Below are 27,828 nucleotides of genomic sequence, written 5' to 3'. Positions count from 1 at the left end.
CAGTGGGAAGCCCAGAGAAGGCCACGCTGAATTTACATACTGCCCATTCCATGTCAGTGACCCTTTTGTATACTACACACGATGAAATAAGGCAATTTAAGGCCCAAACAACTGCTGTGGGAATGCACATTTTCACTGAGCACACCCACGTGTTAGTAATAAATTTCCAAATGATGTCATCATCTAAAGAGAGAGTCCCGTTAATCTTGACTTCTCAGACAAAAACATACGCCTCTAAAAGCTGACCATGGATCACACATGCAGAGACCCTTGAAAAGTAGCAGTCGGGGCTTCAGCTCACTGAGTTGTCCGGTGTTGAAGCACCAGACCACTAAAACAGAGGTTAGGGTTTCATAGCAAAGCTTGCTACAAAAGAGGGCATTTACAGGACTGGCTGCAGTCTGGGCAGGCCCTGGACCAGGCACATATCTGTTGAGTTATCTTAGCTTGCCCGATAATTTTTGTATATCAGCTGCCTACGACCATTACACATGAAGAATTTTTTTCTGTCCCCTCAGGATGGGCCTCAGTCGCTTACATTCATGTCATTGCAACTCATAAAGGAGACCATAGGAGGTGTCCTCATATTCATATAGTTACCGTCAGGGCTCCTAAACCATTCCCATCACTTATTAAGAAGGAAAATACCCAATGGCGAAGCCAGCTGCCAGCCATCACTTTGACTGGACACTTGATAGCAGTATACACTTTCTTACAAGTCCTTCTTTTGTTTCCGTTATAAATTGTAGCTGTTGGCAGAAAACTTTTCGGCTGAGATGCATTGCAAAAAGCAGCCCTGCCATGGCCAGGTTCCATTGAAAAAGCATTTTATGAGTGTTGTACCTTTAACAGCCTGAGAGGCTATTAGGGTATTTACAGAATACCTTTTTGTGATTGTAGCTTGCTTTAAATTCTTATAGAATGCCTTTTCTGGACCTCATCCCTCATTTGCAGACCTACTAACTAAAACAAAAAGTTTACCGTGTTAGGAGAGGGATGGGGCCTTTGAGGGGGCGGTGCTTTGTGCCAAAAAGTACCCAAGATGCACATTTGACTCGCCCATCCCCAAAATCCCTCCTCCAAAAAAGCAAAAAAAAAGGCTTGCTGGGCTGGCGCTGATGTCCTGGGGCGCTTCACATCCTTAACGAAGGTCGGCAGTTCAAAGCATCCCAAAACGAGCTACAAATCCACTTGTTTTTAGCTCGTTTTCCCTGCCTCCATGTGATATCAACCACTCACCGTGTGAAGCGAGCCGTGTGATTTGGCAGGTCTGCATTCATCTCCTTTATATCCTTCTTGCATTCGTCTTCTATAGCATTGCTAGCGGCCCAGCATCTTCGCTAGTCCAGCAGCCTGTCACTCCGTTACTTACTTCGCTCTGATCACTGCCCAGTGTCCCAACCACACCATTTTAATGAGGGCAATCAAGTTCTGTTAAAATGCCCTAGCAAGCTCCATTCCAACATGGTACCCACATTGATCATGTTTTCTTTAAAGTGAACATGGTGCCTCATTTGGGAAGCTAGGCAAAATCGATCTCCACCTAGCCACTACGTTTGTTGGTCACCAGCATTTCATTGTGTTCCTGCTGCCAGTAAGTAGATACTGCTCCAGCTTTTAAACAGGTACTTACTACTGAAGGGGCTGGGTTTCTTATCTAGATTTTTACCTTATCAATTCTCCAGAATCCCAGGACAGGTCGACTGGACCTTTTTGTCTGCTAAGAAGTGTAGAGGGGAGGTTTCCAAACTCGTAATTAAACAGCTTTGTAAATCGGCAACCAAATTCAATTTAAAGAACCACTGACTATGAACTGAAGTTAAGAGTTTATTACAAAGCCAAAAATATTTGGACATACAAACACCTCAGCAAGAGGTTCAAGAAGTAGACTGGCACTAATACAAACATAATCCTACAAAGGAGTCTCAGACGACTCAGAATGAAAAGCAAAGTAAATTCTAGGAACATCAGGCATCCAATTACTGTCCCTATTTGAAGTCTGGACTGCATTTACAAAAGGAAAGAAAAAGGTTATTCTGTCCCTACACTAACTCTAAGGTGACATCCCTTCTTAATAACTCCCTTCAGGCAAGAGTAAAGGTGTCAGCCGTGAAGACTCCAGAAGAAGTGCATTCACATTTCTCAAATAAGTAGTCTAAACTACTGAGCTCGTTCTAAGATGCTCCTTCCTATACCCCACTCTGCCCTAAGTTCCCTCAGCGCTGTTTAAGTTGCCTACATCCTTCTCTAGCAACCTCCTGACGAAGTCTGCTCTCCACCCTCGGGGTCTGTCCTTAATACAACACTCCCAAAATTGTAGATACGCCCAAGGCACACCCCTCTGGGCAGGTGTTGGTCTTCGGATTTTTCCAGCATGGCATCCTTCCATCCAGCGTCCATTGAGGTGTCCTTGGATCCCAGGCACCTTCTCGCAAATGTTGCCGATGGGCATTCCTCTGGCACCTACTCGTCCCCACTCCTACCGGCCTAACTTCCAAACAGTGGCTCTTTCTACCTAACGAGCTCCGTGTCCTTGCACCTGCAATTGAAATACGTGAGAAGCAACCTTGTGCACATCCAAAGTTGCAATTCAATATACGCTGACAACAGCACCCTTCCCAACAGGCAGCTATTTCACAAGAATAACCAATGCTAACTAAAGAAATTACAGTTAGGCCTCTACTGGCTTTTCTTCATGTCCCAGGCCTTTACGCGTTTAAATACATTTCTAAAAGATTCTACATTATAAGCAATGCACTCTATTCCATTACAAGGACAACATTACATTTCATCTTAAACGTAAGTTCTTTTCCTCATTAAAGCGTCACATCCTATCTCCTACACATGCAACTCTTAATATGGCACATTTAATAATCCTACAAAACACACGTTTAAGAGCATTTCTACAGCATATAAAGCATTACACTCCTGTTAAGGCTCTACATTAATCTGCAACTTTATGAATACATCGTTTACACATTGCACTAATTCTCAACCTACTGTTATATCTCTAAAAGCACACGTTAGTATACCCTCTAAATATGCGGGTGCTGACTACGGCAGGTATGGTACACCCCTACAATTTTCCAAAACAACATGGCGCTCTCCCACTGCCCTGACAGACTGCTGCGATAAGCGGCCAGCACGGATCGGGAGTGGCAGGGCGGGCGGAGATTGTGATGAAAAAAAAAAAGTTAAAAAACGTACCTTTTCGCCACTCTCCCGCATCGCACGTCGTCTCAGCCAGGCTCCGTCCCCTAAGCCAATCACAACGCTGCAATGCAGCGTTGTGATAAGTCTGAGCACGTGGATCGGCGCACAGCCAGGCAATGGGGGCCTGGGCATGTTCTCCATGTAGGCTGTAATGCAGCCTGCATGGAGAGCATGCAAAGTGCACCTGACTGTTTTGGAAGGCCCCAGAGGGCCGGCCAAACAGTCATTGTGCACTTGAAGTGGGCAAACCACTCCTTTCCTGCCATGAGAGCGGAGCATCCCTGCCCACCCACCCCACAAATCTTCACAGCAGGAACAAATACAATGATAATAACCTTGAGTTATTATCATAGTGTTTGTTCTTTCTTTTACTGCTTTGCATCAGTGGAACGATGCGCGTCCGCCTTAGTGGAGGAGTGGCCAGTCCAATAATGAACAACATTTAACAGAAAAAGTGCACTTCTCTCACTGTAAGCTCTCAGTGTAGATACAGTTTAGTTTATGATAAGATCTGAAGGTACTAGGGTTAGAATGGAACAGACAGCAAGCAAGAAAAGATGTGCTATACAAAGAGTTAAAGCTGGTCTTTTTGGGGTCACATGCACCCAGGGAGGGTGACTTCTCTAGATGGTGGTGTGGGTCTCCTCTAGATGGTGGTGGGGGAGTGTGATGGGCTTATCAGATTTCTCAATGATTTACGCTGCAGTATTCCTTCTGATAGGGCAGACTCTCACAATAGTGACAATTCACCACAAAACAACTTGGTAGCATAACGCTAGTCTATTGACACCTCTGCAAAATGTGTTGAGTGGCTCCAGGCATTCCCACTACGTGCTGCATAACTGCTGTAACATAAGCAGCGAAGGTTTACTTCTTTTAAAACCTTCAGAAAACCCTTCAGGCAGTAGCAAGTTCCACCACCTTTGCCTGTAGGAACTCCTTTACTGCAGCACCCATTCACTCATTCGTGTAGGTACTCTCGCATTCACTCCAGTACACTCACAAATGTATTCCTAAACTCAGGATTGCACTCATTGACTGCTGCTCACATTCACCCCTACCCACTCATTATTTTCTGTGCTCGTTCCCCACTGCACCCATTGACCATGCATACTCACTTATTTCTTATTCTCCATTCAAATCTTTTTTTGTTTTTTTGTTCTTTCTCCCGCCTTTTTTATACCTCCCTTTCACATTATTCTTACCTTTGCTCCCTACTTCTGTGAGAAGACCATTCACAAAGCCAATATGTTCTCAGCTTTTAGCTTGAAGCCTACCAGACAGCACAGCTGCCTTGTTGCGAAAAGACATCTTGTGGATATTCTGAAAGCTTCCCTGGGAATGCATTCCGGCAATTGCTTACAACTGGCTTTGCAGTTTGTAACTCACATGTTTCTGGTTATCTATTTTTTGGCTTTTTTTGTTTTAGGATGTCTACCATATCTTTGTCGATCCTAAGAAGTAAACCTTGTTCACCATTGCTCCTTGTATTCTTCAATGATTCCTTGCCTAAATAGCCCTTTAAATGGTTGGGCAGGGATCCAGAGCACACTATGCGTATCAAATAAAATTTCAATCTTCAAGTATTCATACATATGGGATAGATCAGACCAAACGTAAATTTTCAAACGTTTTATTATTCAACAGTGTTCACCTCTCGGGAATCACTGTACCTGTCGCTCTAGCCTACACGTGTTTCATCACAGCATGTGGCTGTGACTCTTCAGGGCTATAAAGGATATAAAAAAACAAATGATAGCAAAAAAAAAAACAAAATAATAATTCAAAACCATACACGAGGTATGTGTGGAGAGAAGGGACACCAATGATGTGGAAACCAACAAAGGACGGGTGGGAGAAAAACAAAAGTGACTTTTGCACAGTTGTTCACATAAGCGTTCTTTTTTTGTATATTCTTAACTCTAAATCTGTGCAATAGAATTGTGTTCAGTGACATACGGCGTATACGCGGTTGGACGATCCTACAGTGAGTGAATCTTTGTTCCTACCCTGAGTAACCAAACAAATGTGTTGTGAGGTGACTTGTCAATATTAAATGTTTTACTTTAACTAGTCTTGACTTTTTTAAAAAAAACATAATTTCATCTTGCCTGACACTCAAAGTTGAATAACCATATCATACGAAGTTGGCAGTGTATTAGATACCAATTAATAAGGATGGCCCAAAATAGCAGAAGTAAATGAATTAGCGTTAAAATATAAAACCATCCACCATTAGTTAAGTCCTTAATAAACAACAATCTCTACTTCTCACTACATTAATGTTTTCAATATGTAAATTACTCATGCATTTGCGATCAAGCATAATAACCATTCTTTGTTTTAAGATCAATACCGCATATTTTCTTCTTCCTACACAACTTGTTCGATTAAGTCAAATAACATGATAATAACCAGCACAGTCACTAAGCAATTGTCGGTTCAAAGTCTAAATTCACAACAATATTCTCTGCATCTCCCCTAACTTATAAGTTGAAGGAGTACCTTTTTTTTTCAAAGCATACGAACAGTAAACGCCGTGTCATTTAGTTATCTCAATACGGGTAACTGTAATTCTAATTTGATCGTTACATTCTGTGCAAAGATGTGGTAGTAAAAGGGGCTTAGGTAGGCAGCTGCGAAAGAAAGCGTAAGAAAAGGGGGTAGTTTACCTGATCTTAATGATCGAGGCGCGTTGTCTGGAAATGAGAAAAAATATAAAATAAAATCAAACAGAGAAAAGGGGCAATAAAAACGAGCGTGTGCTAACGTGAAAACATAACCTTGATTCCATAGTTAAGTGGACTCACCGGGTGACCGGTGATAATTCCGACCCGGTCCTTATCGGGTAGTTTCTGTTGAAACGAGAACGGCACCAATGGTTTTCGGTTGCCGTCAGCAAAAAAGTTGGGTGTAGGGTTTCTCAGTCTATTTACTCAATATCGGTATATTTTGGGCTGGAAATTAAAAGAAAAGATTGGGTTGCAGGAGTGGGTTTCTAAATTATCAATGCGTGCAATAGGGGGCAGTGATCTCCGCGGAGATCGTTTAGAGTCTTACCCGTTTGTTGCCCGTGGTCAAGCTTGGTGCAGCTTCGGTTTCCAAGTGCGGGAACAAACAAACAATGGTTCCCGCCCATTTACAAAGCGCAGTTTACAAAAAAACTAGACTGCTCAGTTTCTGGAACTACTGGCAAGAAATGGAAGAGTTACTTCCACTACAACCATAACCCTGATCTTAAGCGAATTCACTGTGGAAGCCCAAAAAAAAAAAGGGAGTGAAAAAAATGAAAAAAGTAATAATACATCTAGAGTCAGCGCAGTGATAAATTTATCCAAAGAAACTAAAACTTGGATTATTTATGTTTTAGGTTAAGATCAATCCCATTGGTATCGGATGCGAAGGAGATTAGTGAAGTAACGTCTAGTTGGGACGCTCTGGGTCCCACAAGAGAAAAATGTCAAGAGAGTTCTAATTTTTATGAAATTTGTGTTATAATTGGTAAAGTCACCAGAATCGCCAAAATTTATGTTTTAGGAGGCTAAATAGAGGGGTCAAGTAAATATTTTATTTCGCAGCTGACTAAGGATATGATAAATCGGTAAAAGTAACCCATATAAGGGATTGGACTACTGTTTGGGTCCAACATGATAGATTGAGAAAGTGATTAACTTGATATGGATGAAATTCGGCAGAAAATTGAAGAACAACTCCCTACTGGGAGGAAAAGAATATAGGTACCTCAAAATCTCAGATGTCTAGTGAGAATGTGATTCCCTGCGGAAAATTATACCGGCATCATTTGCATAGTCATTACCTTGATATTAATTCACATATTTGACCTCAACTGGCAGTTTATACATGTCCTTTCAAAATCGGAAATCAACGAATTAGGTTCAAAATAACAAGATATCATTTCTCTTTAAGGATTTAGCTGAACATTTTCTATATACAATATAGATACTTAATGTCTGATAAGGGATCATCCTAGTTGTCTGATCCCAAGAAGAAATGCAGTTCATCATCAGTGTTCTGGCCTCTATTGGTTGTGTCTAGACGCATAATCCATAGTGCCTCTTGTCTTCTAAGGCGTAGTTCCCTGTTCCCACCTCTTACTGAAGGTTGTACAACATCAATGCCATAGAAGGTAAAGGATTTGATATTTCCTTGTGAAGGACATGAGGCCATATGTATAGCCATGGGATATCTTGGATCCTTGGTGGCATATGCTCTTGCATGTTCTCTAATGCGTTCTTTAAGTGCTCTAATCGAGCTTCCCACATATCTGCTTTTACAGGCACATTCAATGATGTACACTGTGAATTTCGTGTCGCAGTTAATGTTTGTTTTGATTGTATATAGTTTGGATCTGTGATCTAAGAATGTCTTGGTTCCATGGTTTGCCCATCTGCACATTGAGCACATACCGCATTTAAAGAAACCTTTAGATTTTTGGGTCAGCCAATCACAAGTCCTTGTAACTTTGGGCACAGTTGGGCTTAGTCTGTTCTTCAGATTCCTTCCTCTGCGAAAGGTTATTTGAGGATGATTTCCTATAGCGCTAGTTAATTACAGGTTTATATAGCGCTAGGATCGACTCCCGGAGGAGTATCTCCGCGCTTCGACCGCTGCGAAACCCTTCCTGGCTTCCCTGAGAGATGGTCCCTTAATGGGTATCTCCAGGGTGAGACCAGGCATCCCCGGCGGTCTGGTGGGGCCGTTAGTGAAGATGAGGCAAGCTTATGCCCAGAGTTGCCGAGTGTGATCGCTGATCAGAGTGGGCACCGAGGCGAGAGAATTATCGAGTCCACTGACCCTGGTCTAGAAACCTGCCGCGTCGGGAATCGAACCCTGGTCCCGGGCCGTCCTCTGCTCTCGGGTCTGCACTAAGGATCCCCCAGTGTTTATGAAAACTTTTCCGTACCACAGGACTCAATTCATTGAAGTCTGTGATGAGTCTCACCGGTTGTTGACTGTTAACAGTTCTTGGGTGTCTGGTTGTTAATGTTGATTCTCGGCTTGTTTTTTTAATCTTTTTGTCTGCCTTAGAAATGATTGAGGCTCATAACCTCTTTTCGAAAACCTGGACTGCATATCTTGTATGCAGGTTTCAAATTCTTTTTCTTCGCTGCAGTTCCGTCTTGCTCGCATGAATTCTCCATAAGGAATACCGTTTATCTGATGGATAGGATGACAGCTGTTACTATGAAGAATTCAATTATATGCTGTTTTTTTGCGGAATAATCTACTATGCAGAGTCCCATTCTTGATGTATAGTTCTAAGTCTAGAAAAGACACATTCGAAGTACTGATATGTGTGGTGAATCGCATGTTCATCTCATTGTCATTCAGATATACACAGAATTCCATGAGTGTAGTTTCAGTTCCTGACCATATTAAAAGGCAATCGTCTATGTAGCGACCCCAGTACAATATATAGTCAATCCATTTGCTGCCCTTAATGCTCCAGATCATCTCAGCTTCAAGAGCTCCCATGTAAATGTTAGCAAAAGATGGGGAAAACCTCGAGCCCATGGCTACTCCCCTTGTTTGTCTGTACCATTTTTTATCAAATACAAATAAATTTTGATTTAAAATGATGTCCATCATTGTTACCAGCATTTTGGTATGTTCAAGCAGTGTGATTGGTCTGGTGTTTAATGCTTTGGTTACAGCTGTTAATCCTAGGTCTGGTTCAATGGAGGTATAAAGGGAAACCACGTCAAGGGTCACCATTATCAATCCAGGTTGCCATGTGATGTCTGTTAAGATACTCAAGATGTGTTTAGAATCCTGTATATAGGATGGCAAGTTCTTCACCAGTGGATTTAGGAACTTGTCAACGTATTGTGAGAGTCTCTCTGTTGGACCCCCAATCCCCGATACAATTGGTCTCCCTGGAGGAAAAGAAGCAGGTTTATGGATTATGGGCAGGGTATATAGCCACGGATAAGATGGACGTGTGACTTTTAGGTACATGTATTCAGCATCGTTTATCAGACCTGCCTCCTTCCAATCTCTCAGATGGTTATAGATTCGTATTGTTAAAGGACCCATGGGATTGCTGGGAATAGCTTCATAACAAGAATTGTCAGAAAGTTGAGAGAAAATTTCTGCATTGTAGTCTATTCTATTCATGACCACTACATTTCCCCCTTTATCCGCTTCACGGATAACAATGTCCTGGTTATCACTCAGAGTTTTTAAAGCTATTCTTTCTTCTCTGGTTAGATTATCTTTGTTTTTGTGTCCCTGTTTAGAGACTTTATTCTCATACTTGTTAATGTCTTCCAATACTAGTTTGTAAAAAGTGTCAATAGTGTTGCCACTGGGCAAGGTGGGTGTCCATTTGGATTTGTTTTTTAGGCCACTATCTATGGTGCTATTGGTCTTGAGTTCCAAATCAGTTAGTAAATCGTTGAACGAATTTGGAGGATCATCAAAATCCGTGATTGATAGTAGCAGGTGTGATGCCAGGACCTCTTGAATACTTATAGGGTTGGTGGAAACCTCTTCTAGATCTTCAGTGGAAGTGGCACTTTCTGTGGGTGTACCCCAGAAGTGCTTCTTTAATTTGAGTCCTCTAATATATTTAAACAAATCAATCTTCGTCCTACATGGATCACCTTGATCCGTAGGATTGAAACTGAGACCTTTGCTCAATAAAGAAATCATATGTCTGTCCAGGTTTGCGGATGAGAGGTTAATCACCTGTACATCCTGATCAAGTGTATCTCTCACTTCTTGTTGCCGGACCTCAGTCTCTCTCTGTAATCGTCTTTGTCCTCCTCTCTGGCCTCTGCGGGTTTTGTGTAGGTTTGGTTTCCTCTTGTGCGATTTGTTATTTTCATTGTCCTGACTTCCCGAGAAAAAGTATTGCTAGCTCCGGAGGTTGTTGGCATGGTTCTTGAGTCCTGATTGGCGGTCGGGTTGTCTTCTGGCTCACTCTCAGTTTCAGGAACACTACTGAGAGAAGTGTTGCTCGAGGAGATATTGGACGCACCAGCTCTGGCAGTTTGTTGGTTACTAGCTGGTTTTTGGAATTGTTGGTCATATTTTTTGGCGAAGGTGAATACTCTGCCTTCACGATAATCAGCTTCATCTCTGCGTATTTGTCTTGCCTTGCGGTCCTTGATGTCATTTTGATGTTTGATCAGGATCTCTTCCAGAATCTTGTAGTTTTTTTCGGTTGCATCCTTAAGATTGAGGGCTTCTATCTCCTTCTCTAGTTCCACAATTTCTGCCTTTAATTTCGTTACTTTTCGGTCCGCGTTTTCTATTAAAATTCTCATCAAGTTGGTGGAATTCATGGTTACTGATTCCTCCCATTTGTTTAGGAGGTCGTCATCAAGGTCATCAAAGGTAGGAAAAGTCTGTGATCGAAGACCTCTCGGTATTCTTTGTACCCTTAGATACTGTTTCAATGGTGCGCCATCCCACCAGCGTGAGTTTTCTGTTTTTTTGAGCCTTTCTAGTTTAAGAAATTTTTGTTTTAGGCTGGTTCCTTTTTGTTGATTTCCACTTGTATTGGTAGTAGTTGGATGTGTACCTTTTGAAAGATTTTCAAACATCTCGGAGGCGATCTTATCCCTATCCATTTTGAATCTGGTAGTAGGTAAATCCAAGACCGTTGTTCTTCAATTTTCTGCCGAATTTCATCCATATCAAGTTAATCACTTTCTCAATCTATCATGTTGGACCCAAACAGTTGTCCAATCCCTTATATGGGTTACTTTTACCGATTTATCATATCCTTAGTCAGCTGCGAAATAAAATATTTACTTGACCCCTCTATTTAGCCTCCTAAAACATAAATTTTGGCGATTCTGGTGACTCTACCAATTATAAAACAAATTTCATAAAAATTAGAACTCTCTTGACATTTTTCTCTTGTGGGACCCAGAGCGTCCCAACTAGACGTTACTTCACTAATCTCCTTCGCATCCGATACCAATGGGATTGATCTTAACCTAAAACATAAATAATCCAAGTTTTAGTTTCTTTGGATAAACTTATCACTGCGCTGACTCTAGATGTATTATAACTTTTTTCATTTTTTTCACTCCCTTTTTTTTTGGGCTTCCACAGTGAATTCGCTTAAGATCAGGGTTATGGTTGTAGTGGAAGTAACTCTTCCATTTCTTGCCAGTAGTTCCAGAAACTGAGCAGTCTAGTTTTTTTGTAAACTGCGCTTTGTAAATGGGCGGGAACCATTGTTTGTTTGTTCCCGCACTTGGAAACCGAAGCTGCACCAAGCTTGACCACGGGCAACAAACGGGTAAGACTCTAAACGATCTCCGCGGAGATCACTGCCCCCTATTGCACGCATTGATAATTTAGAAACCCACTCCTGCAACCCAATCTTTTCTTTTAATTTCCAGCCCAAAATATACAGATATTGAGTAAATAGACTGAGAAACCCTACACCCAACTTTTTTGCTGACGGCAACCGAAAACCATTGGTGCCGTTCTCGTTTCAACAGAAACTACCCGATAAGGACCGGGTCGGAATTATCAACGGTCACCCGGTGAGTCCACTTAACTATGGAATCAAGGTTATGTTTTCACGTTAGCACACGCTCGTTTTTATTGCCCCTTTTCTCTGTTTGATTTTATTTTATATTTTTTCTCATTTCCAGACAACGCGCCTCGATCATTAAGATCAGGTAAACTACCCCCTTTTCTTACGCTTTCTTTCGCAGCTGCCTACCTAAGCCCCTTTTACTACCACATCTTTGCACAGAATGTAACGATCAAATTAGAATTACAGTTACCTGTATTGAGATAACTAAGTGACACGGCGTTTACTGTTCGTATGCTTTGAAAAAAACGGTACTCCTTCAACTTATAAGTTAGGGGAGATGCAGAGAATATTGTTGTGAATTTAGACTTTGAACCGACAATTGCTTAGTGACTGTGCTGGTTATTATCATGTTATTTGACTTAATCGAACAAGTTGTGTAGGAAGAAGAAAATATGCGGTATTGATCTTAAAACAAAGAATGGTTATTATGCTTGATCGCAAATGCATGAATAATTTACATATTGAAAACATTAATGTAGTGAGAAGTAGAGATTGTTGTTTATTAAGGACTTAACTAATGGTGGATGGTTTTATATTTTAACGCTAATTCATTTACTTCTGCTATTTTGGGCCATCCTTATTAATTGGTATCTAATACACTGCCAACTTCGTATGATATGGTTATTCAACTTTGAGTGTCAGGCAAGATGAAATTATGTTTTTTTTTAAAAAGTCAAGACTAGTTAAAGTAAAACATTTAATATTGACAAGTCACCTCACAACACATTTGTTTGGTTACTCAGGGTAGGAACAAAGATTCACTCACTGTAGGATCATCCAACCGCGTATACGCCGTATGTCACTGAACACAATTCTATTGCACAGATTTAGAGTTAAGAATATACAAAAAAAGAACGCTTATGTGAACAACTGTGCAAAAGTCACTTTTGTTTTTCTCCCACCCGTCCTTTGTTGGTTTCCACATCACTGGTGTCCCTTCTCTCCACACATACCTCGTGTATGGTTTTGAATTATTATTTTGTTTATTTTTTGCTATCATTTGTTTTTTTATATCCTTTATAGCCCTGAAGAGTCACAGCCACATGCTGTGATGAAACACGTGTAGGCTAGAGTGACAGGTACAGTGATTCCCGAGAGGTGAACACTGTTGAATAATAAAACGTTTGAAAATTTACGTTTGGTCTGATCTATCCCATATGTATGAATACTTGAAGATTGAAATTTTATTTGATACGCATAGTGTGCTCTGGATCCCTGCCCAATCACAATAAGAGGGAGGTCCTTGTACCTCTTCTCCTCACAGAGGTTAAGGTTTTCCTCTGGCCAAGAAGCACCTACCTTAAAACTACGATATTCTGAAACTTTACCGTGAGAAGTTGAGCGCCAAATTTCTGAACACTAAAAAACCTGTTCACAGACTATACAGCCCTTTAAATGGTGTTCTTATCTTTTCACATTTGCTGTGCTTCAAAGACTGAGGTAAAACGTCAGGTTCTGTCTTTCGAGGGAGCTTGGTGTCTACTTTTCTTTCTCTGACTTCATATTGAGAGAATTTATGTGACAATCATGTCAGCTAATGGGAAAGAAAAGTTTTTTTCTATCACACAACAAAAGTTAAATGTCTGTAAATGAACTGCACAAATATTTCAGAATACACTTGAATTATGAAAGCACAAATAAAGCGCATTTCCTTGTAATTCCGAAATGTGGTGAAAACTTATACTTTAATATTATCAAAACAAATCAGTACACTAGATGATGCCATTTCCTCACATTATCGTTTGTTGCTGTACAGTTTTATCAATAATATTGTATGTGCAAATGTAATTATAATTTCAATTGACAATGTGTTGTCTGTAATGACAGTGTGCTACCACACCATGCATACTCCACACTAGGCCACTCCAGTCTACAACACTCTACTCCACTCTATGTCCCTCGACTCTAAGCCACTCCACTCTAAGACACTATACTCTAAGACACTCTACTGCACTTTACTCAATGGCACAATGCTCCACTCCACTCTATGCCGCTCTATACTTCTTCACAGTTGGCCACTCTACAACACTCCACCCAACTTTACTCCACTCTATATTATGCCACTCCACTCTACTCCACTCCAATACAGCACTCCACTCTACATAACTCCACTCTACAACACTTTACTCCACTCTATGCCCTCTACTCTGTGCCACTCTACTTTACTTCACTCTACTTCACCCCTACGCTACTTCCCTCTATGGCACTCTACCCCACTCTATGCCATGCCATTCTACAACTCTACTCCACTCTATGCCGCTCCACGTACCCTATTCTATGAATTTCTACTCAATTACATTTTGTTCCACCCTAAGTTCCGCCCCTCTACTCCACGACACTCTACTGTACTCCACAACACTCTTCTCTACTCCTTGGCACTCTACTCTACCACATTCTACAACAGTCCACTCCAATCTCCGCCACTCGACTCCACTCTTCGCTATTCCACTGTACGTCACTTGCCTCCTTGCAAAGGCGAGACCTATTGGCTTTGTCAATTCTTGTTTAAATTAAAGCACCCCTTCATTAATTAGCTATTTTCTGGGTCTGCTTGTCTAGATTGGTGAGTGGCTAAATATCAGACCGAGTCAAAAGTGAGGTGCATGGATGAGCGCATTGATTTAACTGAATTGGATGGTGATAGCTTCTGGTGCCGCAGAAGCTATCCCTAACACAAAATACTGAAGCCAAAATGCATACACTGTCCCTTTAAAGAGGGTTTTTTCAAACACAGCTGCTCTTAATACAGGATCCACAAAAAGAACATCTGGGCTGTCTAGACATGACTCTCGTGGGATGTACTTGGGTCGACATTATTTGTACAAGAATGTTAGCATCATGTCAAGGTAAACCTGTCAACAAGTGTATTGGGCTCTGCCCCTTTCTACTGTTAAATGGACAAACCAATCTACCGATCAGTCACAAGCGGCTTCTGCAAAGACCACCCGTTTAAACGGTTATGAGAACTGGACCATAGCACCATAGCAAGTACATATCTACACATGTCATTAGATTACAGAAACATCTCTAGAGTTAAGAATACCAGCAATCCAAAGGAAAATAAATTGTAATGAATAATTAATTGAAAGATTTTTTTCCCCTCTGCCTCAATCAATTATCCTAGACCCTTTCCTTTTTCCTTATATCTACAAAATGCCGTACGGCTTTTCACCGAACCTAGGTAAGGCACTAAATAAATGAAAGAACACTGTTCCACAAAGATGTTTGACCACTTGTTCGGTAGTTTCTCACACATGCATTAAGATACATTTCCTTCGGAAATCATATTTTACTGGTCAAAGAAACATTAGTCTGGAATCCCCCTTATTACCAACGTGTGCCAAATGTTGCACACTCTTTAACAAATCACCTGTCAAAATCTTTTTCTGGACTTTGGTGCTGATTTGTTATTGGGAGCCACTGTTAATAAAGATCCCAAAATGTGATTTTGTATAAGTAAGGTGCCATACTAGCTAAAGAAATGCAGCTGCAACTCTGTAATATGTTTGTAGTAAATAGGCTATCACCCTGAAAAAGGCAGTTATGTTAAGGCTGCAAAACATAACCTAACCCACCAAAACTAACTGTGGACCATACCAAAAACTGCAGTGAACTTAGAGCCTGCACGCTGCTTACTAGTGATTGTTTTATTTGATGGCTAGCCTTCCGCCTCCTGTACTTCTCCCTCCCCTGAAGTATAACCCGTTTACTAGCCTTTTGATTGACTGACTCTTATCATTCCACTGTTTTCATTTTAGAGGCCCATTTTTTATTTTCATTAAACACTCCATGAGAGTACCCGTGTTTTGGTGCTCTCTCGTGTGCTGCTTCCCCCCTTTCAAATGCCCTTTTCCATTTCTTCTCCTTCACCTGCCCCTCCATTGTTCCTTTACTCCTCGCAACGCAATTAATTATTTTATTTTACATTTTTTGGTTTGGGAGGCCCATCACCTGCCTTTTTCTGCTGGGCTTCCCCACAGTCCCAATGCTCCTCTGCTGCCTTTCGGCCCCTTGGCCTCACCCGTCCACTCCCCTGCCCCCTCCCCCACACTTACTCCGTCCCCACCTGCTGGTCCATTGCATCCCCCGACCTGCTTGTTTGTTCATCCCTCACCCTTTATTCGTTTTTTCAGAGGACCTAACAACTGACATTTGCTGCGGACCTGCTCCGCATTCCAAAAAGATATTTTACGTTACAACAAAGCTTTTTTTTTTTTTAATACCCATCCAATTGGCATCTGTCATCTTGGCCGGTAAGTAAAAAGTACAAGAAGATGGCGCCAGCATCATTCAGCTGGTGCACACATGCCTAATGAAGCATGCATGCACTAGTAGAATGATGCACTACAAGCAGCAACCCCTCAATGTGCTTTTATTTTTTTAGGTCTCACCTATCAGACAGTGCAACCTGCCGGGTTATAAAAGACCTATTGTGAGCTACAGTAGGCTTATCGCCCACCTCCATTGTTTACCATTGGTTGGCTTTGTTGTCATTCTAATTTGCGTGTTTCTTTTTCAATGGCTTGGCTTCCTATTTTTTTGTGTTTGTCCCTCCTCTGTATGATAATTTTGATTAGCTGACTTGCATCCTTCAACCGCTCAAAATCAGGGACAACATTTTTTTTTTTAATTCAGCACTCCATAAGAGTGCCTTTGTTTTCTAGCTGTTTCTCTTGTGTGTTGCTTCCCCACTGAAATCCCGCTTGCCCATGTTGTGCTACTCCTCAGACCTCCTTGGCTTGTTTGTAGACACCCGGCAAGAGGGATATTTGTTCTGGGGTATGACCGAAGAGTAGACCTTAAGGGCTGTTTTTGTTTTTTTCTCCTATATTATGCATATTGCATGAAAGAACAACTTTTTGCTCTCAAAGGCTTTTGAGGCACTGGGGGAAGATCGCTCTGCTGCACTCAGCTGGCGTCTGAGACAGAAGCTGTACTTAGCATGTCACTTCTCCTGGCCAAAAATCTTCTCCGGGAGACCCTAAAATGACTGAATATTGTAGAAATTAAATTCTGTGCAGTTATCTGTGTGAAAAATATTTGCAAAATATACCATGCCATTTCGAAAGACTGAAAGCACTGAATTCAGTGTTCAGTTTCGAGATACTAAACAATATGTTTGCTCTTCTTAATGTATTCCGAAATGTTTTTTCTTTCACTTTTTTAAACAATACTTTACAGACAAACATTGGCAAAGCAAACAGCTCGGCACTCAAATTATGAGGGCGAGAATATTGGCTTTGCAAATGTTTTTTTTTTCTGATGCCGCAGAGCATAGGCAAAAAACATTGGCAACACCAATAGGTCAACAAAACAAGAGCTATGGGCTTTGCCAGTGATTGTTTCAGCTTTTACCCACGCCCATCCTTCATTCTACATGATTGGCTGCGACAATAGCCATGGTGAACATTTTTCACAGATTCAAAAACCCTGAACACCAACTCCACATATCTTTCAGCCACAGCGTAGTTGGTTATTCATACTGCTCATGTGGTCTCTAGGTCGCAGGAGGTGCAAACGTTCTCAACTCCCGATCCATGTAACACCCAATGTGCCATTGTTTGTGGAAGTTTATAGTTAGTATCCCTTTACCGTGAAGCTCTACCAATGACTCAACTGCAGAACATACAAGATTAATGTAACTGTCCAATCCATATAAACTGCACTTAACCCAATTCTCTATGAAAATAACACATACGCTGCACCTCCATCTGCTGCATGTGACATGTGAAGTTCAAACATTTGCTAATAGTTGTAACTGTTTCTCTGAATGTACATTTCAGTGTGGGACCAATAGTACATCTGTTCAATCACACTGAGATCTCACCACTTCCATCGCATGTTGAATAGTCACAACATTAGGTAAAGTTGGCTATCTTTACCTTTCTCTCTATCCTTGGCACACATAATTCATTTGTGCCTAATACATGCTATACAAGCACGGTTATTTTCAAGAATAGTGTCAATCCTTGTCCCATGTACTAAAGTACAGAATGTTTGGTTTGTACGCTGTTTTAGATGTTCACAGCATGTTCTTTAATCATCATTTGCGCGGCTTCGCCCATTACACTTGTTCATACAGCAGCACAATTGATGATTTCATATGATATCAAAATGATGCCACTAATGACGTAATTTAATAAGTCACCAGTGAAACCATCAATGATAACATCTGAGATGTCATCAGCGATGTCATGCGTGAGGTCCTGAGCAGCTAATAGCAGGGACATTCATTAGCAGGTTATTTGCAACCATCCGCCAGTGGATTTGGTTTCAGGTGATCTATGAGGATTCCACGATGGAAGGGTCATTGAAGAATGTTACGTATAGATGTGTATTAATCCGCATAAGATTTTACCTCCACTACTGGTTCTGAGAAGAGGTTAAATAAGCATGGCAGATGTTAGGGTATGGGAGACAGGGGCATGGGGTGATACTGGAGCAGCTTCACTAATGAATGGCATTTCATTAGAGACAGAAGGGCTGAACTGATAATGCTGAATGCAGTGTTAAGCTGGACCCAAGGCAGAGCATGGTTTGTTAATCAGAATCGGCCATGCTGCGTAATTTCTCAAGGTGAACGTCATGTTCCACCGTATCAAAGATGCGCACAGATCCAAAATGCACCAGCAAGCTAAGCCTTCGGGACCAAAGATTCTCCAGACCCAGCTCCCGTGCTACGCTCACAAAGCTCATTGCTTCAAGCAGCTCCTGTATGTTGTTGGCTGTCCTCTCCCGTGACATCACAGCTACCAGAGAAGCAAACAGGAATCCAAGAACATGGGCCCTAAGAGCAAGTAGACAAACCAATGATTCCATTGAGTTACGACTAAGTAAGGTAGCTAGCTTGTCCAGCTCTGATATCTTTATTACAGATGAGACTGGTGTCTTGTTTCTCTATAGCTGTCAGTACCACACTGAGCCAAAACATGTCCTGGAGAGAATGGTTCAGTGAGGCAACAAATATGCTAACAGCTGGCTGAGCTTCAAGAAGTTTTTAGCCTTTTAGCAAACAACATATGGGGAATGAGGCACAATAGGACAATACTGCTCAGTTCAATTCAGCAACATATGTTACCTAAAACATTTCTATATTTTGAAGTTAAACTTTATAAAAACATCCTTTTGACCATTTGAATGTACTTCATGTTTTCAAAAATACTCAAATGTTATGCATTCTTGGTTATTTTAATCTAACTTTCCCCCATACTAACGTTTCATACAGGACCCTGTTTCTAGACTCCTGCTGGCACATCTAGTGATTTTTCACCAAGGGGTATCACAGAAGAACTCGAGCCATCATGTCTCTTAGCAACGCTTTCAAGGCTGTCAACAACACTCCAGGCATCATCATTTGGAGAATTGAGGTATGCAAAGCCTTATTTCAAGACATGTTTATAACCTACATCCAACTAGATCATATGTTGTGTTTGGAAAACAGACACTGCTCACAAATGCTATTAATATCTTAGGTACCAAGAATTAGCACCTAGACAGAATCAAACATATTTCACCCTACTGTTGAATCCATATTTGGTCAGACTGGAGGCACCACACTTTTATATGCGGAGTAGTAAACAACTCAGTCTGAAGTTTAAACCCTTTAGTTTGAAATAAATTCATTGTGGAGCAAAGTATGAGAACACTTTAGTTTGAAATGCTATCACATCCATTCAAAAGGAGCTTAGTTATAAAAAAATTGTCACATTTAAATCCAATTTGAAATTAATAATTTTCTTTCCTTGTAACACATTGTGTCCTTTAATTATTTATTAAAACGTTAAAAAAGGTCTTATCACAAGTTTCAAAAATATTTTAAAAATCTGTATTTACACAGTTTTTCTCAAGCCATATCATTGACTTTGGCCATTACCTTCACTTGCCATTACTTCAACTGGGAACATTTTGTATTTGAACTCCAGTGCTATGAAATTTTGGGGTTAAAGCAAAGTGGGACTGAATGAATGAATGAATGAATAGAGGTCTTGTAATGCACTGACTTAGCCCAAAGGGCATCAAGGCGCAGAAGACAGACAGACATAGAGTCTCAGGAACAGACAAACATAGAGTCTCAGAAAGGCAGAAAAACATAAAATCAGTAGGCCTGGGAAAAGAGCCAGGTCTTTAAAAGTTTGCGGAAAATCCCCAGTGAGGGTTGCCTAGATAGTTCAGGGGGGAAAGAATTCCAAAGTTTGGGGGCCAAGGTGGAAAAGGCTCTCCCCCCACTTTGCCCTTTTAAATCTGGGGACAGAGAGCAGATTTCTAGAGGCCGAGCGGAGAGTTCTACTAGGAATGTAGGGGCTAACAAGGGACCTAATACCTTCAGAACCTGATCCAAAAACTGCCCTACGGGCCATGCAGATAAGCTTGAAAGAGATCCTGGCCTGTATTGGTAGCCAGTGGAGATCTTTCCTGGCCTGAGTTGCAGATGCAAGCCTAGGTAGGTTCAAGACCATCCTGGCTGCGGCGTTTTGGACCATCTGGAGGCGATGGAGAGACTTCTTATTAATGCCGCCATAGAGCGCATTACAGTAGTCAAGCCTGGAGGAGACTAGGGCAACTGTTGACTGTTTGCAGGCATCAGGCGACAGGTATGGGGCAATCTTTTTCAACGTCCGGATGATGGCACAGCAGGTGGACACTGTTCTGTTCACCTGGAGGTCAAAGGAGAGGGCCGGATCTATAAGTACGCCCAAATTCCTGGCCGAGTGGGTCGGGAGGGGACAGTCCCCCAAGCAGGAGGGCCACCAATCCCCAGACCACATATCTTGACTTCCTCCAAAAATCAAGACCTCTGTCTTTTCTCCATTTAGTTTTAGATAGTTCCGTACCATCCATTGCGAGACTGCCTCCATGCAAGCTCGGAACTTGAGGGCATTATCTTTTGTTGACTGAGTAGTGGAGACAATAATCTGGGTATCGTCGGCGTATGACAATACCTGGTAGCCAAAAGATCGTACCACTTTGGCAAGTGGGGTTACATAGATGTTAAATAAAAGAGGGTTCATGGCAGAGCCCTGCGGAACCCCACATTATACAGACTGAGAGGGGGACATAAAGTTACCCAACTTTACTTTCTGCTGTCTCTGATGGAGGAAGGAGGATAGAAGATTAAGGGCACTGCCTCCCACCCTATCCCCTTCAGCCTGTCAACCAAGATTGAAGGGGACAGGGTATCGAAGGCTGCCGTAAGATCGAGCAGCACCAACAGCGTGGTCTGTCCCCTGTCGACCTCAGTTCAGATGTTATTGACCACAACTGTGAGGGCAGACTCAGTACTGTGGGCAGCACGAAACACATGTTGGGAGATATCCAACATGTTAGCACTCTCCAGGTAGGAGGCCAGATGGCGATTAAGATGGGCCTCAAGTATCTTGGCCGGGGCTGGAAGCAATGATAAGTTTTTCAAGACTTCAGGGTCCAAAGAGGCCTTTTTCAGAAGAGGCTTGACCACTGCAATTTTCCAAGATACGGGGAAAATCCCCTCGGTGATAGCCATATTCATGACCTCTAGAAGAGGAGGAAGAACAGCCTCTCTACAAACCTTCAAAATTTTTAACGGAGAGGGGTCCAGGGGCGAGGATGACTTAGTGGCATCTAGAAGGCGATTTAATTCTTCCAGGGTCAAAGAAGGAAAGCTCGTTAAACCGGGACTGGAACCAAATTTGGAAGCCTCATCTTCGGCGGGAGAAGGGAAGGAGGAGGCGCAATTAGTGTCCAGCTACAAATTAAGGATTTTAAGGGAGTTGTAGATATCCGCAATTTTAGAGTGAAAAAAGCTTGCAATGTTATCGCAGAGCTCCTGTGTCTCAACAACAGAGTTGGCAGCTTTCGGTGTCGACAGAGTGTCGATGATTTTAGCGAGCTCTCGCGATGATTTTAGCGAGGCAGTGATGTTGCTAAAATAGTTATTTTTTTCATCGGCTATAGCCCTTTTGTATTTCCTCAGTGCCAATTTGTGTTGAGTTTTCCCAGGGGAGTCGGGACGTGCATACCAGGATCTTTCTTTTTGTCTGCACTTCTGCCGCAAAAGCCTTAGACGGTCGGAGTACCAAGGGGACATGGGACTCTTCCTGGCTGAGTAATGCTTTATAGGCGGCGCTAGGGTGTCTATCGCGTTAGATAAGGTGTTGGACAAACCAATTGCAGCGTCATTGGGGTCTGACAAGGAGAGGGAGCTGACGGCCGTCATAAATGGGGTGAGGGCAATGTTAGAGACCTCTCTATACTTTCTTCTAGTTTCCCATACATTCTTATTAACTTGATTGGAGGCGGAGGAAGTAATGTTGAGACTGTGTAGTGATTATAGTGTTCTGTTGCATGAAACTGTTGGGGTTACGCCCAGCACAGGTCAAACCCTCTAAAGGAAACGTGGAGAAATGGAAAACTGGCAGGTTTCTCTCATCCCTCTTGTTCACTTAAAATGCTCAAGCACAATCATCATATGTCCAGGCACGACCATTGCATGGCCAAGTATAGACTCCTCCTGTAGATATTTCTGAGTTGAAGTCTTATGCTCAGGAGTAGCTACATGTGTTGTTTTGGAATAGATGGATATGATATAGAGTACCTTGTACAATATCACAATATGCAGGGAATGCTTCAAAAACCGTTTGCAGGGGAATGCAAGCCCCACAACATCCTGCTGTTTATTTGCTCGAGGTTAAAGAGGAGGGGGCCAATAACATCACACTATGTAGTGCACAGAGGTCTCCTACTGCACATGATGCTGTTTGCAGTAGAGTCTAGGCCCCTCAACACCCTGCTGTCGATTTGCTTGAGATCGGAGAACCGGAGCCAATAGCATTGTGCTATATAGGCACAGAGGTCTCCTGCTGCGCAGGATGAGCCAATGAGGTGCCCGGGCAAAGACCGACAAAGGGCAATCCCATCTTTGCCTGTGCCTGGAGGAGGCTGGGCTGTACCCCCCAAAAGGTCCTATTCCTTAGGTATTGATCGCAAGTGAGAAGCACACGTCGGGGTGTATTTGACCTGCTTCTGTTAAACTTACAACTTTGAAGGTTTTTTTAACGAGTAGTGGGGGTCATTGACAAAGAAATCCAGATGGCAAAGAGACAGCTCCCCCTTTCAATAGATTCATCAAAAGTGTTGCCTTCCTGGAACGGGTCTCCTGTTGCAACAGCAATTGCCCATGGTGTGTCTTTAATAGGGTTCTTTCGGGCGAACGGAGTGCTGTACTGTAACTGACTATTTCTGGAATGCCAGCTTCTTGGAGCCAACTGATATGCTCCCCTCCCCCAACAAAACGAAAATGAGGCGGCCAGGGGCACAAGATAGATGTTGAAAGGGCAATATGCACTCAGATCTGATAGAGACCGGGCTGTCTGACGTGGACTCTACAGCGAACCTACCCCTCAAGAAAGTAGCTGTAGCAGCAACGCAGACTTCACAGACATCAGTATGCATGGCCATGAGTTCCCAAGTAGGGTGGAAAAGAGGGCTTGCTCCAGTATAGAGATAGCTTCGACATAAGCCATCACAGGCCGACTTTTGAGGGGGAGAAAACACGGGAGACAGGGGAATTGTGAGATCCCAGTTGTAAACCGATGACATATAAAGCTTTTCGAGCATGTAACCTTCCCCCGACCGCTTGTTCTGGGTCTAGCTAATGTCCCCCACCTTAGAGTTCGAGCTTTTGAAACCACGGAGCAACTATTGTATAAAGTGACGCACCGGCTACAAAGAACACCAATCTCATGGTTTACTTGTTCAAAGAAATTGTATTCGCACGTAGAGTGAAGTGGATGTGCACTGAAGATAAGGAGTTTTAGGGTGACTCAGTCATTGTAACCTCAGGAACCCCTCTGCACTCACCCTGTCCTACTTGATTTTGGCCAGACTCTATACAAATAGCACCTCTGGGCTTTTTCTATAGGCCACCGAGTTTGTCTCTGTCTGCCTTCCATACAACCTAATACCCTTGCCACAAAGGTTCTAGTGCACACTAGCAATCGATTTACTGTGCTAGCCACTCTGAATGACAATGACAACGACTGACAGTAGGAGGACAGGGCAAATTCTACTACCTCAGGTTTTTCAGAATTTAGAGATAGAGTCAGCTGTCCGACCACTGGCTGGTTCATTGAAATTGCTGTTGCATCATGTGGTACTGCCACTCAAACCAATGGGGAGAGAATGTGGCCTAACGGCCAGGGTGGTCGACCCTGGAGCCAGGTACCGGGTTCAAGTCTCGGCAGGGACGCTCAACATTCTGTAATTCTGGGCAAATCACTTACGCTCCCCGTGCCTAACAGAAATGAATGTGTCCATCTGTAACATAACTGGTGCTCATGTAAAGTGCTCTGATACCACTGGGTCTAGTTTGCGCTATATAAAACTGCACACAAAAAAAACAACCCTAGGAAAAGGGAGTTGGTATGGTTCCTAGTTTGTGTGATTTACTCTCTACCAAGAACTATAGTACTTACTACTAAGATATTCTCATGCTGTGGGGGCAAGACATTGATCGAGACACTCTCCATGAGCCCAGAGTCACTACTTCACATGGAGGCGGTACCCCTATACTAGGGTCTGGGCCCCTAAACCGTGAGGGCGCATTGATTGCCAGCAGGAATGTCTGTGGATCATAAACAGGGGTGACAAAGATTGACTGTTGACTCTTTATAGATAACCTCAATATTTGCATGCTACATGAAAGTTGGGCACTTGAGGAGGGATGTAGGTTAGGCTTTCCAAATTTTCAATTCCCAGTTCCGAAGTCACGTGTAGGGCATCCATCAGGCAGCCAATGTGCATGGGTTAAAACCTACCCAGCCTGTAGTATCAAACACATTTCCATCCATTTCCGTGATTTATTCATCTTACATCTTTCGATATCTGTGGGAAGGTTATTCTGCTGGTCAGCATTTATAATAAAAGTACTAATTCTGTAGATTCACAGATGCTGAGCCAGCATAGTAATTTCTTAGGTGAGTTGAATGAGAATGCAGTCATGGTTATTGGATGAGATTTTAAAAATTCCATCAAACCCTCCAACTTAATAAGTGATGTAGCAAAGGCGGAGAACGAATGAAGAGGCAAAGAATGGTATAATACAGATTGCTGAACTTGGAAATTGGATCTCTTAGCCCCAATTAAAAATGCCAACATATAAATTAATCTATTAAAATAGCTAAGCTGGATAGGGAAGTGATGCAGTGGGAAGGTCTCCTACAGGCAGCAAAAGTAAATGATGCCAAGAGCTTTTGTTTTTTTGTCGCACAAAGGGCTGGCACAAATTCTACAAAGCTGGAAGTGCATATCCATGGCAGCGAATGGATCAATTTTTTTGAATTGTATTATTGTGATCCAGTTGAACATTCGAGCTTTTTACAGGCAATTGATAGTACCTCTTAACCCTTTCGATGCTCATGACGAGCTCAGCTCGTCATGATGCACAGTTGAGCTGTGCTGATGACGAGCTGAGCTCGTCATAAAAAAAGTAAAATAGCAATTTCCAGCACAGGAGGGGAAAACACCTAGCAGCCAAGGTGTTAAAGCGATACTTCAAGAGTGGATACAGTATTAACGTTCTTCTTATCAGACACTGAAAGTGTGGTAAAGCCCAAACGCTTGGTAAGGCTCCTGACTTGGATACAATTCCAGCCAATCTTTTTTTTAATCTGAAATGGCTATTTGGATTACTTACATAAACACTTATATAAACACCATCACTAATGTCATAGCGGTTGGTGCCCTCCTTTTTGATATGTAGAAAGGAGTGGAGATAGCACCGATACACAAAAAAAGTTCATGTAGCGACCAAAGCAACAATCATCCAATTAGTTAATAGACTGCTGGCAGCAGATCTTTTGCAAGCATATTTTGGAAATGTAAACAGCTTGGATTGCATATGTACCCAGCCATCTCCAGGCGGGGGTTTAGAGTGGCAACTAGCATGGTAGATCTAGTCATACGCTTTTATGGAGAAAATGGAAGGTGGGGTAGTTTGATGGAGGAAGCCTCTATGTAGCATTCGTTGCTCTTCACACAGCATTGCATATACCAAGAGAGCAACTATGAATGGTACTTCGCAATTTGGGAATCTCGAGGTAAATACAAATTCTGCTAAGGAGGCTACAAATCGACAACTTTGTGCAGTTTACATGGGGGCACAATTAAGAATTGACAGGTATAGTCTTGATACAGAGGGCGGTTCACCAAAGCAGCATTCTAGACCCCACGCTGCGCATTCTCTTCATTGATAGTTCTTTTGATTTTCTCTTCAGTTGCACCATTGATGCCCCCAAGTTGGCCTGAGAACAAATTCTGAATTTGTTTTTTGCAGATGATACACTGCTAATGTTTGCAGGTGGGTTCGGCCTCAAAACTTTAATATAGAGGTTTGTCCTATTTTGTTCTACCCATGAGATGGAGATAAACACCTGTAAGGCCAACCTAATGGCGTTCAACCCGCACAAGAAATCCAGGGACATAGTTGCTATAGGTAGAAACTACCTAAAAAGAGTGAGGGAGATTGCTTACCTGAGGATAAGGATATCAAATTCACACTTGTGGCCGGAGCAACTACTAAAAAGTAATGCCATCCTAAGACGTAGAGGATTGCTTATATATAAATTATTGAGGCAATCCTTGAACCAGCCTGTGTTGCCAGCTCTCAACATATATAGAGCTCAAGCAGTTAGCAGAGTTGATTATGGATCTGAACTATGGAGGCAATGAGATTCTTCTTGCTTATAAAAAGCCGAAAACACCTTTATAGGGTCAGTGCTCTCTAAGCCCCAGAGCACACCTTTTCTTCCCTTAAGAATCGAGGAATGTGTAGCTGCCCATGTAAAGTTGAGGCCAATTTTATATTGGGCTAGGGAGTGGACAAATAAAAATTTAGCACCTTACAGGGAGGGATTCAAGAAGTAGCGAGAATGCAATATACAAGCAACATACTGTGTTTGCCCTTTGCTAAAAAATCACTTATAGAGCTTGGCTTGCCAAATTATTGGTCAGACATGGATTCTCTTACAGTTGGAGCAGGACACGTTATTAAAAAAGTATGTTGACATTACTTCTTGACCAAACAACATCTAGCAGCTCCCTGGATGGCTGACACATTTCTATTTTCCAAATGGGATTACAAATTCAAAGATTATTTAGACCAGATACAAGCCCTCTGTAGTGCGGTGTCGCCACATAAAGTTCAGACTAGAGCCTTGCCAATTGCCTGTTTTACATCTAAGTGTCCAGCTCTGGGTGAAGGTAACAATTTACGTCCAACCTGTATATTATTTGAGGAGACCCAGGACCATCTCTTATATTAGGCCAAGGTCAAAATGGCTAAAATCATTGTGCAAGCTTTTAGGCTTACACCAATATAAAACTGCATTGAGTATATGGAAAACAAACACTACCTTGACTGTAGTGTTTGCAGTTTCTAAATTTCTACATGCTGCTTGGTGTGTAAGGACCATGGTGGTGTTAAGAAGTTAAGACGTCATGCCGCGGCGATATGGCACAGCTGCTTAATGTATATGTGACGGGGAAAATGATTTAAGCTTGGTCGATTTTATATTTTTATAAAACGTGGTTTTAAACTTCCAATCTGTTTGGTTATTATTTGCTTATAATGCTTTGTCAATGGAATTGTTTGTATCTGATCTGGCTACATAAATAAATGAAGATTGAGAAGAAGTGGAAAAGCGATTTGTAAGTGACTCTGCAGGCTTTGAGTGTGATAAACCCATAGTCACACTTTGAATTGAGTCTTGCTTGGATCGTCGCTACTCTAGAGTTAAGGCGGCCATTTTGCAGACTGGAAGCTAGTGAAAGGATCTGAGAAGAGTCACAACCCGTGCTCTAAATAGCCGGAACTCACCTGTACTGACTACCGGCACTTCTGAATCATACTATTTTGATTACCGGAACTTCTGCTGGGCCAAAGAGAGTACTGGCACTCTTAGGGGCAGAATAACAGGTTCAATGGAATTGGCGATTGAGCAGCAATGCAGACAGCGCTCTGCTGGGAAAAATTAAAAGGCTTTCAAACTGGAGTGAGA

The 27,828-nt window shown here is 42.2% G+C and overlaps 1 protein-coding gene across 2 annotated transcripts in view; it reads left to right on the top strand.

The window, feature by feature from the left end:
* Positions 1-27,828, top strand: part of AVIL (advillin) — a 411,867-nt gene that overhangs the window by 59,350 nt on the left and 324,689 nt on the right. For both annotated transcript variants that reach the window (XM_086965687.1, XM_086965696.1), the window contains exon 2: positions 19,023-19,164. In XM_086965687.1, coding sequence (XP_086821813.1) covers positions 19,099-19,164 — 66 coding nt within the window. In that variant the 5' untranslated portion in view covers positions 19,023-19,098. The remainder of the gene's footprint in view (positions 1-19,022; positions 19,165-27,828) is intronic.

The sequence above is a fragment of the Lissotriton vulgaris genome, chromosome 1_1, assembly GCF_964263255.1.
Source record: "Lissotriton vulgaris chromosome 1_1, aLisVul1.2, whole genome shotgun sequence".
NCBI classification, from domain to species: domain Eukaryota; kingdom Metazoa; phylum Chordata; class Amphibia; order Caudata; family Salamandridae; genus Lissotriton; species Lissotriton vulgaris.
Note: the sequence above shows the minus strand (reverse complement) of the source record. Positions and strands in the feature narration are given on the sequence as shown.